This window comes from Podarcis gaigeae, assembly GCF_964106915.1.
Source record: "Podarcis gaigeae genome assembly, chromosome: 2".
Classification (NCBI taxonomy): domain Eukaryota; kingdom Metazoa; phylum Chordata; class Lepidosauria; order Squamata; family Lacertidae; genus Podarcis; species Podarcis gaigeae.
The window spans coordinates 74,296,716-74,309,944 of record NC_139679.1 but is presented as its reverse complement, the minus strand read 5'-3'; the positions used below and the strand labels follow the sequence as shown (position 1 = coordinate 74,309,944).

Sequence of the window (13,229 nt, the reverse complement as noted above, 5' to 3'; positions counted from 1 at the left end):
CAGCTGTGAGTGAAAAGACATAGTCTAGATGCTAGGTCCACCTGTATATAGACAACAGGTCTACTAATTAAGAAACAATGGAGGGGTAGACCTGGAATAGAAGTTTCTCAGACTCCAGGGCTGCCCAGGCCTCACCACCATTCAGTCACCAGATCTATCAGAAATGGTGGACCTGTACTTTGATGTTCATTATCAGTATTTATTTATTTAGGCATATTCACTTTGCTCCCCTTGGAAAAAGGGAACGCCCATGGCCACATCAAATGTGAACCAATTCTTAACGTGGTTGACATCCCATACTAGAAAATGGTGCTGTGTTGGTCCTCTTATCTGAGAACTTAAAGCAAATACTTTGAGTTTTTCATATTATTGTTGGTCTCCAATCAGCCTCAACTGGCATAACCAATGTTTAGGGATGATGAGAGTTAGCAGCCCCAACAAAATCTGGAGGGCTGCAGGTTCCCCATAACTGACTTAAAGGGTAATAAGCACCTTTTAGACTAATAGCTTAATTTTCTACATGCACTTTTGTAAGTAAAACCTACTTCCTCAGGTAGAGTAAGGAACAGAAGCAAAGTTGGAAAGTCAGCCCATGGGACATAGGAAAAGACAATTCCACTTTCATTTAAAGAAATATAATGATCTGAGTATAAGGCAGCTCTTTCCACTCCAACAAAGAGATCTGCAAATATGGCCAGTATGTGTCTATCTCTCCTTCTCCTCATTCTGGGGTAGAATGGTTTGTTTGGTTATTGCTTTGTTATTGGTTTTGTTTTATTATGTATTTTGTATTCTCATTTTGTTTTTTTCTGTTGTTAACAGCCCTGGGATCTTCTGATGAGGAGTGGTATATTATTTAGGGGGTTATGAGGGGGCTGCAGCGGGGAAGGACTTGCCAAAAATGGCCTCTCCTGTTGTTCCGCTGAGGGATTTCTTCCTTCGTTGATCAGAGACCAGTAGATACCACAAGCATGTTTGGCAAACCCTCACCATGATCAGCTCACGCCAAGTAACCTATGTCCCCACTGTGGAAGGACGTGTGGATCCAGAATTGGCCTCCACAGTCACTTGTAGACTCACTGTTAAGACCGTGTTCATGGAAGACGATCTTACTCGGCTACGAGTGATTGCCAAAGAATAAGATATGCTTAAAATAAATAGAAAGAAGCTGGATAAATTATCAATCCATTAAAATAAAGGAATTTTAAGATTTTAATTGTATTATACCACCAGAAGTATATCTAAACTTTTATCTTCATGAAATCCATGGTAATTTCTCAGGTCGCCTAGTTAACAATGTATTTCACATAGCTATAGTTTGCCTACCTGATCATTAGGTAGTGAGAGAATTAACCAGTTGCCTTAGCTGTGTGCTGCTCCAAATAGAATTCTGGTACAATTTCTTAAGGCATCCAGAGTAGCCTATGAATAATGATAAGGGAGATGAACTGCTAGACCCTGAAACTCACTTGGTTGTCTAGCTAAGGTGGTGATTATAAAAAACAAAAAACTTTTTGTAATGCTACCCAAATTTTCAAAACAAAGTAACTACTGAGTTAAAAAGGACTCTGGCAACTGTCTCCAACATATTGAAAACAAGCGAGAATACAGAAAGAACTTTGATGTACTATGAAGGAGTTTTGAGATTTCTTTTTAAAAAAATACATCCAAGTGAAATGTAATCAGGGCTTTAGTAAAGCGTTGTTGATATGGCTGCCAGGAATTTCAGTGAAATGATTTGAGTGTTACAAACCCTACATTTCATTGTGTTTTAATTAGTGGATTATTGGAGTTTTTTACATTTGCTTTTTATCTGTACGCCACTTTAAGCCACTCTGTGGAGGTCAAAAGTGAGGTGTATCGTTAAATAAGTAAAATAAACATATTCACCCTAGAATCTGCTATTTAAGAAATTCAGCAGCAGCACTAAAAATTATTTCTTGTATGGCATTAGTTCAGATTAGAAAATACAGTGAGACTAATATTAGAGATACACTGGAAGTTCCAGATGGACTCATATCTGCAATCAGATTCTGCATGCAAAAACATTTGCTAATTATATTTGCTAACAAAAAGTCAACGTTTGACCTTCTGAGTCACCAAACCATAAACAAATGCCATCATATTTTTTTAAAAAAAAATTGATGTGAAATAGAAAAAAGGAACTTAATATTGTCATAACCACATCAGGTTCAAACCACAATCACATACACAATTACTTCATTTTAGAATATACGTAAAGCAAGGTCAATCATCTATAGCAGGGGTGGGGAACCATCAACCCACAGACCAATCTTTGCTACCCAGGGGTTCCAAATTGGCTCACCAGGCCATTTCATCTAAAGAACACCTGCCGACCAACTGAAATCATTGGTGACATCAGCTGATGGGTGGGATTACTGGGTTCAATCTTGCATTGACTGCGCAATCCTGTTCCCTACATAGAATGAGAGGCATTCATCCCAACTGTTTCAAGAAAACCACAGGCGAAGAACCCAAGAAGGGCAAATTTTGGTTTTTTATTATTTTTAAAAAATCTAAAATACGGTTTCTGGTCAAAATTTAAAACTGGCATTAAATTATATTAACATGTTAAAAGTCTCACCACACAAAAGCCCATGCATAAAAAATATTGTGACACTGACAAACAATATGCCTGTTTCTTTGCTTTACTTTCTCCCAATAAGTGATTATAATTTCGGGTTCAAAATTCCAGATTTTGTTCTCAGGGCCAAGCTTGACAAAACTCCAACTAGCAATGGTGTTAATGGCTTTTTAAAAGTAAAAAGCAGATATGCCCCTCCCAATCCACATCATCTCCACCCCTATAATCTGCTATCTGCTAGTTCTAATCTGTGCCAATCAAAGCTAATTTGTGAGACTGGCACCTCATTTTATTTGCCTTCAGCAATCTGTAATTGATATACTACTAGTTTGGGGCTTGTCGATTCATGGCTTATTCCTATGACCTATTACATGCACTGTGGGCAAATCTCAGACTAAGAAGACACCTTCTAACTCCCGTGCAGAACCACCCTCCTATGACTAAACACAACATTATAGTCACAGGAGCACAGAGGAAGGTGGGTTTTCCTCACAAGTTACTTCAGTCACCACTACAGAATTGTGCTGGAGGTAGGATAAGGGGCCACTCCGCTTTCTCTATGCTGATTTCTGCTTTTCTTGCCATCTATTACTGCATTTGCTATCAGGGAACCCGCTCTAAATTGAGGAACAGTATTTTATTCTGATTCTAAAAGCCAAGCTTGGCAGCCACTGACAACACCATCAGTAACAAAAAGGAAACATACAAATCCTAATCAGAGTTGACTTTCAATGAGTAAGCTTAAAAATAGCTTGGCTCACATACAGTCAGCAGGAAAACACAGCACTGAAACCGATTGCAAAAAAAGGCTCTGCAGGGAAGGGGGGGAGAGAATCAGACAGCAGTTTGTTTTTCTTTCTATCCTGCACTTTGCGTACCTATGGGGAAAGTGTCAAGTCACGTTGGTTATTTAATGAATTGTGCATTAGTATCACCTAGCCAAAGCCAACAAATTAGAAGATAGGAGAGTTAGTATAATGAATGCATTAACACTCCTATAGGATACTGATCTACTTACTTGGATATAAAATCAGTTGGTATAACCTGTTAGAGATAGGAAGACACTTTAACTATTTGAATTATTTTTATAAATTCCTCATCCTAGGTTAAGGCCATGGCACTTATGTTTTATAAACCAGCAAAGTATCTGACGTAACACAAACAACACATATATATTTCTCTTGTTCCTGCACTAAATAACTTACGTGTAAACTTTAAGAACAAAATCCTTTTCTTCTTTTAATTCAGAAATTGATGGAATCACATCCATGATACTTAATACAGCACAACCATATGGACGTCGGTAATGAAGATGAGAAGGACCCTTTCTTGAATCATTTAGCAACATGCGCCCTAAAACAAAGAGTTGTTGGCATTATATTCAACTTCAGTTCTCAAACACCTAAACGTAACTCTATAAATAAAGATAATGTTACTTTAAAAAAAAAAACCAGATTAAACAGTAAAACAAGCATCTTGCTGAGGAAAAAGTGAATAGCTTCCTGTGGCAACTATGTAGAAATTATACTTTCATTCCTCTAAGATCTACCTTATTTATTAAAAAACTAATCAGAAATCCTACATCCTGCCAAGATATAACCACCTCAGCAGCTGGGCCTGGGAGTGCCCATGCCCTTCTATCCCTATCAAAATGTTGTCAGGGAAGGCACATATAAGATAAAGGTGTCTAGTACCATTTACTCTTACTGGGGACATTCCTCTGATGCCTCCACTAGAGACCTTTCCTGCTACCTCAGATATTTTAACTAGGAAACCTAGGGATTGAACCAGAAACCATGTACAGGAGCACTTGCTTAACTGAAAGCAGCATAAAACTCTTTTGCATGCAGGCACTCATCCAAATAAATGAGAGCAACTACTGCCAGGCAATGGTCCAAGAGCCACAGTTTGTTGTGCTCCCAATTAGTAAAAGGTCCTCCAGAAGTTGTTGGGAGTACAATTCCTATGGCTATGCTGGCTCAGGCTGATGGGAATATCTGGTTCCTAACCCCTGGTGGGGAAGGTGGGCCTGTGACTCATGGACTGCTAGATGGCCATCCCTGTCCTACAGATTTTATATACAGCAAGTTACGAATTAGAACCTGACCTGCTGGACTGGTCAGACCTGCTGCAATAGCTATGTCTTACTCCACACAAAAAGTACTGTTATCTGCACTTCTGCCGAAACGACGGTTTAGCAATTACAATTTCTTATGAAATAGTGCAACTCCTGGGTCTTTGAAGCTGCACTTCCTATGGAAATGCACACTCACACATAATCACTGTACTCAACAAGATTACACTGATTGATTTGCCTGGTTTAGTTTATTTATATATATATAATGCATTTCCACAATGAGCTATGCCCAAAGATTGTGCATAAAAATCTAAAATAAATTCAATAAGTGTACTGTACCTATCCGAATTACATGGGCAACTATGTACAAGTCTTTCTTCATATCCTTGCTGCTGAGATCCTAACAGAATTGGGAGAGAAAGTAAAAATCATTGTCAAAAACATTTATATTACAAGTATATTCTATTTTCAAACAGAAAACTACCTCAACACATTTCTATCTTTCTCATAAAGAAGTGAAGGCTTGGAGTACAAAAAGATCCACCTCTTGAAGGAGGATTTCTACCCTAGTTTTCCCTGAAGTAGCAAGGAGGTCTAGAGTTGCTCTGTCCGTCCAGGGAAATTGTATAGTAGTGGCAGGATGAACCTGTCTCAGCCAGTAATTAAGTGTGGCAAGCCACACTCTAGCCTCAATTCTTACCAGTCCAGTTTCTAGGTGTAGGGTGGCACTGGAAACATTTTGGGGCACTTGTAGGCCTGATCTTAGAAATTTAGATTGTACCAGTTCCAGTGTTGCACGGGGGTGTGTGTGTAGTTTTCGGAAGTGTGTCTCCTAGGTCTTTGCCGAGATGTGATAGTCTCTCATTGGTGGACTACTAGTATGGGTGAATGTTATGGTCTTCCAGAAAAGGGCAGGGTTTGGCTGCTTGAATAACCCGTGTCCAGTTCTTTTTTGTTGCTTCCTTTTAATTCCAGTTCAGCCTTTTGTAATATAGGAGATGCATTGCGCCAGCTGGGGTTGTATTGGAGGTAAAGGCTTGGTATGAGATGTTACGGGCTTTTTTTGGCATTGATACAGTCCTTGTCAAACCATGGCTTTGAGTGGTGTTTTCGGTATCTCCTGTCAGTTCTGTGACTATTGCTGAAAGGCTAATGTAATTCTTGGGTTGGGTCCTTGTAGGACATCAGGAGGGCCTCAGAGGATTGAGCAGTTATCAGGGTGGTTCGGATTGACCGCATGCTTACTGAGTCCAACCATTTTGATTCTTTTTTATTTAGTTGAGAGGTCCATTTGGCTCAGCAGTGGGTTCCTTCCACTGGCATTACAACAGCCTGACAGTTGGTTACAGCGGGGACCTTCTGAGTTAGCTCTCCTACTTGGAGTGAGCACAGGAAATGATTGCTCTCAAATCTTGGTTTGACCTCTAGGTTCTTTGCATGTGGGAGAAGGTTCTCAGAGACAATTATATAGTCGATGACGCTCATCCTAATTCAAGACAGGTAGGTGAACTCAGCTGCGTAGTTCTTTCCTAAGGCACCATTTAGAATGTGAAGATTCAGTTTTAAGGTCATTTGTGCTAGGTAGAGACTGTTTGATCTTTTGAGGCTCGCATTGTGAGAGGGCCTTAGTTTGTGTAACTGAACTATGTATATAGGGTCTGGTTGCTCGGACCTAGTCTGGCATTTAGGTCGCCTCCCAGAACCACCATTGCGCTTGGGTTTTGCAATATAAGGTCTACAATGTACCCTTCCAATTCGCCCCATCTGGCTCTTATCTCAGATTTCTGGGTCTACTATTTTGATATCAAACGCTAGCTTAAAGAGCTGGCATTTATAGCATAGAATTATTTTAAGTTATTAATTTTTGGCTGAGTGAGGTAATCACAGACGCAAAGGTAAAAGAAGAGACTGCTGAGTAGTGAAACTGTCAAGACTGACAGAAAAACTATGTACATTTACAGACATGATCTCAAATTGTGGTTTTGCAGAAGATGTGGCCGAAGGGCTATGTTTCCTTTCTGGGCAACCTTCCAACAGCCACGAGGATAGGGAATGATGCAAAAATTGGGTGGATTAATGAATATAAATTTTGCATTTAAACAGTAAGCTATTTTTTACACACACCCACACCCCTCTATTCTCCATCCAGACAAGAGAGACATTATTAAATTTCAAAAACACAATCCAGCCTGGTGTAAACATTGGAGGTGTAAAGCAGGGCCATTGAGAGATGTGACATTGGGAGAGGTTTGTGTGGCCTGTGGAGAATTCCAAGGGCCAAACAGAGTGGGCTGGAAAACTGTATTTGGTGGCCAGGCCTGAGCTTCCCTACCTCAGAAGTCCAATAGCAATAACATCCTTACAGAGAAAGAAGAAAGGAATATCAGAGAAACAAAGCTTCATAAAAACGTCTAAAACACAACCCTGCTCCATTTGTTGGAGGCTGAAATCAAAACACATTTATGCAACCGCTCTCAGTACTGGCTGCAGTAAATATAGTCTAAGTAATTACTCCCTTCACCATAGTGATATTTTCAAAGGGTGTTTGTCTACAAACACATGAAGGAAACTAAAAGACCATTCTCATTTCATGCTTCATTAGAAATCAACAGGCAAAACAAAAGACAAACGAAAGACAAATGCAGCAGGAAAACGAGTCTTTCCACATCCACTTTTGAAGTTAATTTTAATTTACTAATGCTCATTTATCACAGTACAAGTAATTTAAAAAAAAAATGTTCATGCTAGCCTTTCACTTCAAATTCAGCAATAAGAACATAAGAAGAGCCTGCAAGACCAGGTCTATAGTCCCATCTATTACAACATCCTGTTTTCACATTGGTCAGCCAGATGCCTGTGGGAAACCCTCAAGCAGAACTGAAGCACAAGAGCACTCCAACTCTGGAGTCAGAGCATAGCCATCATGGCTAATAGCCAATGATAGCCTTATCCTCAATGAATATGTCCAGTCCTCTTTTAAAGCCACCCAAGTTGATGGTCATCACTGCCTCCTATGGGAACAAGTGCCATGGTATAACTATGCACAGTTTGAAGAAGAATTTATTTTATTTGCCTGCATATTCAGCTTCATCGGATGTCCACCTTGGGTGTTATGAGAGGAGAAGAACATTTATCTCTCCACGTCATGCAAAATTTTATAAACTTCTATCATGTCATCTCTTACTCACCTTTGCTCTGAACCAAAAGGTCTCAAACACTGGAGCCTTTCCTAATAGAGGAGTTACTCCATGAGAGTATATAATTATGATTCTAGATATAAAGCATAATTTTGGGGAGAGATTCAACTAAATTGGTGTGTGCATAGAATGAGGTCCGCTTGCACAGCAAAGCTTCTCTTACTCCCTCTTGTGCACCCCATGCCCCCTAAATCTGCTCTGCAGAGTTGAGGGAACCCCAGAACAGGTTTAGGGGGTTTGGGGGCAGGAGTGAAAATGCCTTCTTGCATGAGAAGACCTTATTCCACGCGAGCATAGCCCACATCCTTTATCTGACCATCAGGCTGGATTTAGATGTGACATGCAACTACGGTTTAATAGCTAAACCATGGTTTGCTGAACCCACATCTGGCTGCAGTATGCTTTATTTGGAGTAAAATCAGGATCTGAAATAAAAAACCATGGTTAGGGTCATTACTCTGTCTCATGAGACCGCTATACCATAGGAATGGGAATATACTTATGAAACTGAGTCCTGCACATATGTGAAACAGAAGTATACAAACAGGTCAAAATCATATTTGCCTTTGGGATATCTGGATGCTCAAACTATGGTGTGATTAGAAGAAAATATATGCTACACTGGAATCCAGTCTGCAAAACATTCTCACTGAATGGTAAAGAGAATGAAAAGAGTTTCATACTGTGAAAAGTGCACACATTCTGTCAATCTTCTCCGGATTCTTGGGGCCCCCATTCTTGTTTAAGCGTACCAGAAACCTTTCACTGAAACACAAAAGATAAGAAAACACTGAATTACCAATAGTACATACCATTCATACTACATCCTGGTCAGAACTTCTAAACATTTATGGAACTTTATTCAGAGATCCAGATTCATCGACCATCAAACTGTATAGCTACATTGAAAATACAATGGTTTGTTTGACAATACTTCCAGGTACTTTCTCACTAATCATGGTGGGAATGAATTAATATCTTCTTACATTTGATGAAATATAGGAATAGCACTAGGCTAATAAGAATTTAACATCCCTACACTCAATCTTAGACATAAAAATAATTTTGTTAATTGTTTTATGCAAAATAGTATAAATTATTCACTGGAAAGTGAATAATAACTGGAAAGTTAAAAAGATGCAGCACTCTGCCACTAAATTGCAATAATGTGTTTAAGAAAAGAAAATACCGTATTTTTCGCCCTATAGGACGCACTTTTTCCACTCCAAAAATGAAGGGGAAATGTGTGTGCGTTCTATGGGGCGAATGCAGGCTTTCGCTGAAGCCTGGAGAACGAGAGGCGTCAGTGCGCACTGACCTCTCTCGTTCTCCAGGCTTCAGGAAGCTATCCCCAAGCTTTGCAAGCCCGGCGGGAGTTCCCGCAGGCTCGCAAGGCTTGCGGGCAGCAGCCCGAAGCACGGGGCGCCCTCCGGAGGGCACCCCGTGCTTTGCGCAGGTTTCCGCAAGCCTTGCACGCCCGGGGGGAGTTCCCGCGGGCGCGCAAGGCTTGCGGGCGGCAGCCTGTTCTGGGGGCAAAATATTTTTTTTTATTCATTTCGCCCCCCCAAAAAATTGAGGTGCGTCCTATGGGCCAGTGAATCCTATAGGGCGAAAAATACGGTAATTGATTACAAAATAACAGAGAAAGACAGGAATTCATAAGTTCTCTAACCCCATACTCTGCACTGAGTCAGGATTCAGTATGCTCTGTTAACTGTTTATATATATTTATGTAACTTTTAAAAATCTAGAAAATCTGTCTATATTCCTAGGCAGCATATTCCATAGGTCAATTGTTTTACTGACCATAAGCAATTGTAACAAAAAGGAACTGTTTGAAGTAATATACCGTACAGCTGCTTTATTCTATTAAATTTATAATTCTCTGAACTAAACAAATACACCCTGTCAAATGTTCACTTCCTCCATATCAAAAACAACTCCAGCTGGACTCACATCAGTTTTGGTTCTTCTTATCAAACGAATCAAAAGAGTTTCCTTTTCGCACTGTTATACTTTCCTGAAGCCTGAAGGAAACAAATTCTGGAGATCGGGATGAACTGCTCAAAAATATTTACTGTAAGCAATGTCTTGTCTACAATGCAAAACCTAAAACAGGGTCTTACCAATACTATTACTTATTAGTTGACGTTTTCCACAAATTTGAGGAAAACTAGTTGGCCATAGTAAAATTTACTTAAGAATTATGTTAGGGAACCCCTTGTGAATATGGATTAACTGCCCTTACAGGCTGGTGCTGGACCCCTGGCAATCCTTTCAGAGATACTCTTGTCAAAAGAGTAAAGTTTCTCTCTGCTAATAGGGTTGCAAAGGCAGAGCATCAATTTAAAGTGAGAAAAAAGCAGAGCTCTCCAAGGTGCTGGAATTGTGGTGTAAGTCAGACTTCGAAAAATAGTTCTCAAACAATACTGAGTAACTACTACAGCCTGTTCTATTACAGTAGTTATAGTGACTTAGCTATAATTAAAATGTGTTTTATAGGCAGAAGTGTAGATCCTTAAAAATGGGTTAAGTAAGGCACCTTGTAGTGCTTCTACAACTCTTTAATAAAGTGGAGTAGTTCGCTTCTCCTTTCATACCCAGAATTCAGAGGCAGGCCTCTGAAATCTAGTTCCATGACCTCATAAGACCTTTAGTTCCACAAAAAGAGTTAACAATATTACAGATGTAAAAACAGATTTCTGACCAAAGGACCAGCAATCTTTTACGTGCTCAGAAAAAGCAAGAAAGGGGTCTGATTCTGACTTACCTGATCTGTTTGCCTTCCCGGACATCATACAAAAAAAAGAATACATCTGCATCCTCCCCAATTGTATTGTAAGTGAAACTTTTTAGACTGAGAAAGAAGTGGTGAGGTACTGGCAGACGACATGCTTCTCCATGACGTGGGCGTATTGTATCTACCTAATTTGGAGAAAGAAATTAAAGGGATTTCATTTTCTAGACATATATTTAATAGTTTTATACTCACTGATACCATTTAAAATGAAAGTTGCTTGGTAGGATATATACACAGCTCCTAATAATTTTATCTGCACTGATCCACATGTAGTGCCTAGATCCCTCACCAAAATACTGTCAAAATAAAGCAAATTGTATATGAGTCAACACCCTTGATTAAAGTTGCTGCAAAAAGACATAAAACAAAGTCAATATACTGGTAGGCCTGAACAGTTGTAAATACCAATAAAAACCAGTATTTTTATGAATTATTTCATGGTGAAGAAGAGATATGGCTTCCTTCTGCAGTTTATCTTACCTGTGATGTGCTCTGTTGTACACTATGTCTACTAGATAAATGCTGTAAAAGAAAAAGAAAAAAGACATGCTGCATTACTTCTGTTCAAGGATGCTGACACTTCTTCCACACATGGCTAAACACTTTCCCCCCATTGTTTTCAGATCTGTTTTAAAAAGATGCAGTAGTATACTAAAGACCGGCTCCTATCAGCTGACACAGAAACATTCGTGATTTAGCGCTGTCCAGGTACCAAATCAAAGTGCAGCATCAATCAATTGTACTAACTAGACCAGGCTTCCTCAACCTCGGCCCTCCAGGTGTTTTGAGACTACAGTTCCCATCATCCCTGACCACTGGTCCTGCTAGCTAGGGATCATGGGAGTTTTAGGCCAAAAACATCTGGAGGGCCAAGGCTGAGGAAGCCTGAACTAGACCAACATAGGATTTCATGGTGGTGCAACTGGCTGGGAAAACAGCTCTCCTGCACCAGCAACTGCTATCACAGTTCTATACAATGTAGCAGCATTACACACAAAGCACAGAACTGATCAGAGAATAAACATTACAGCTGACTACTCATCTAAACAACACCCTGAAAGCCTTTTAGCCATGAGATGATATGGTTAAATAAATAAATAAATAAATAAATAAATAAATAAATAAATAATTTCTACCCCACCCATCTGGGCTGCCCCCATATTGTTGAAGATGTGAAATAATGTTTCAATCTGCTTATTTCTGCAAGGTTGATACTTTGCAACATGCTCTGTGCACTCTTGTGCATTTTTTGTACTGATTTATTGGGTTAATTTTCTGCAGATGATCCCTGGCTAATTTATTCATAGTGTTGTTGTTACACGAATTTTGTGTAGTTTCATCTCCCTGCTATTTTTTTTAAAAAAAAAACATGCTAACACAGGACCTGTGGAAAATAGGTACTTATTTATTGCAAGTAGCTACTTCACAAGTGTCCTTCTTCCCAATCTAATTTATATGCAGCCTCCCATTCAGCATCCCCCTGCAGTGGAAAGTATTTTATGACAAAGTACAGGAGCAGCCTCCCACTACTTACCGTAGCTCTATTTACACTTGCTTTACCAAAAAACCATCCCTTGTTATACGCAGAACATGGCCTCAAATGAAAAGTGTAGCGACTGAGTCAACACGACATAAAATGTTTGTGTTAAAAAAGGAGCAGCATCCCCAATTCTCTAACAGAAGTTGATCCTGTTTTTAAAGCCTCCCATGCTGAAGGCTAACATTAACAATCAGAAAATTGACAGTAAGTCTCCTACTGTTCCTATTTAATCTCCAGAGGTAAGATTTAAAAAGTAATCCAAATTGAAACAGTTTCAAATGTGTTTTTTAATCATATTTTGTTTTATACTTATCTATTCTACAATTTTTAGATATTTGTAATGTGGGATATCATTGATATTATTTTTTTTATTAGGTTTCAGAAGCTAAAACTTGGAGAGACCCAAATAATCCTCCATCTCTCAAACCTAGGAATATAAAAAATATTTCCATAGAACATGATCAAAACCACACAGAATTCAAACATAGGAGCAGCCCTCCTTGGCCAAACCATGGTGCATCTAGCAAAGAATTATCATTCCAACAGCTGCCAGCCAGATACCCCTGGATGCTCACAAGCACGTTATAAAGGTGATAAGCACTCCATGTTTGTTGATTTATTACTTCTAAACATTGATATTCTATCCAGCTATCAGGATTATTAGCCACTGACCTATCTGTCCATCCTTTCCAAAAGTGGAGAGAATAGCCAGGGCATTGTATCCACATTTCCAGATTGCAGAAAAGCTCAATTAGTGCACCATCCCTCATCCCTTGCAACAAACACTAAGACATTCTTCTGAAACCCAGCAACAAAGAACAATTGCTGCAATCCTATGGGAACTTACCTAGGAGCATGCGACACAATTCTCAACTTAATCCAACACAACATTAATACACGGATGTGTAGGAGAAGCCAAGTCCCTTTCAGATCCATAGGACATGCCCAGCTATGTGCAAAAATAAATGATGGCAGGCTCCCACAATATAAGCTCAATCAGTGGTGCCTCT

The 13,229-nt window shown here is 39.4% G+C and overlaps 1 protein-coding gene across 13 annotated transcripts in view; it reads right to left on the bottom strand.

Moving 5' to 3' along the window:
* DOCK3 (dedicator of cytokinesis 3) overlaps positions 1-13,229 on the bottom strand; it is a 139,981-nt gene that overhangs the window by 82,576 nt on the left and 44,176 nt on the right. For all 13 annotated transcript variants that reach the window (XM_083726440.1, XM_083726449.1, XM_083726445.1 and 10 more), the window contains exons 8-12: positions 11,160-11,201; positions 10,650-10,804; positions 8,563-8,644; positions 5,022-5,082; positions 3,811-3,958 (exon numbers count right to left, since the gene is read on the bottom strand). In XM_083726440.1, the coding sequence (XP_083582566.1) occupies positions 3,811-3,958; positions 5,022-5,082; positions 8,563-8,644; positions 10,650-10,804; positions 11,160-11,201 (488 nt within the window). The remainder of the gene's footprint in view (positions 1-3,810; positions 3,959-5,021; positions 5,083-8,562; positions 8,645-10,649; positions 10,805-11,159; positions 11,202-13,229) is intronic.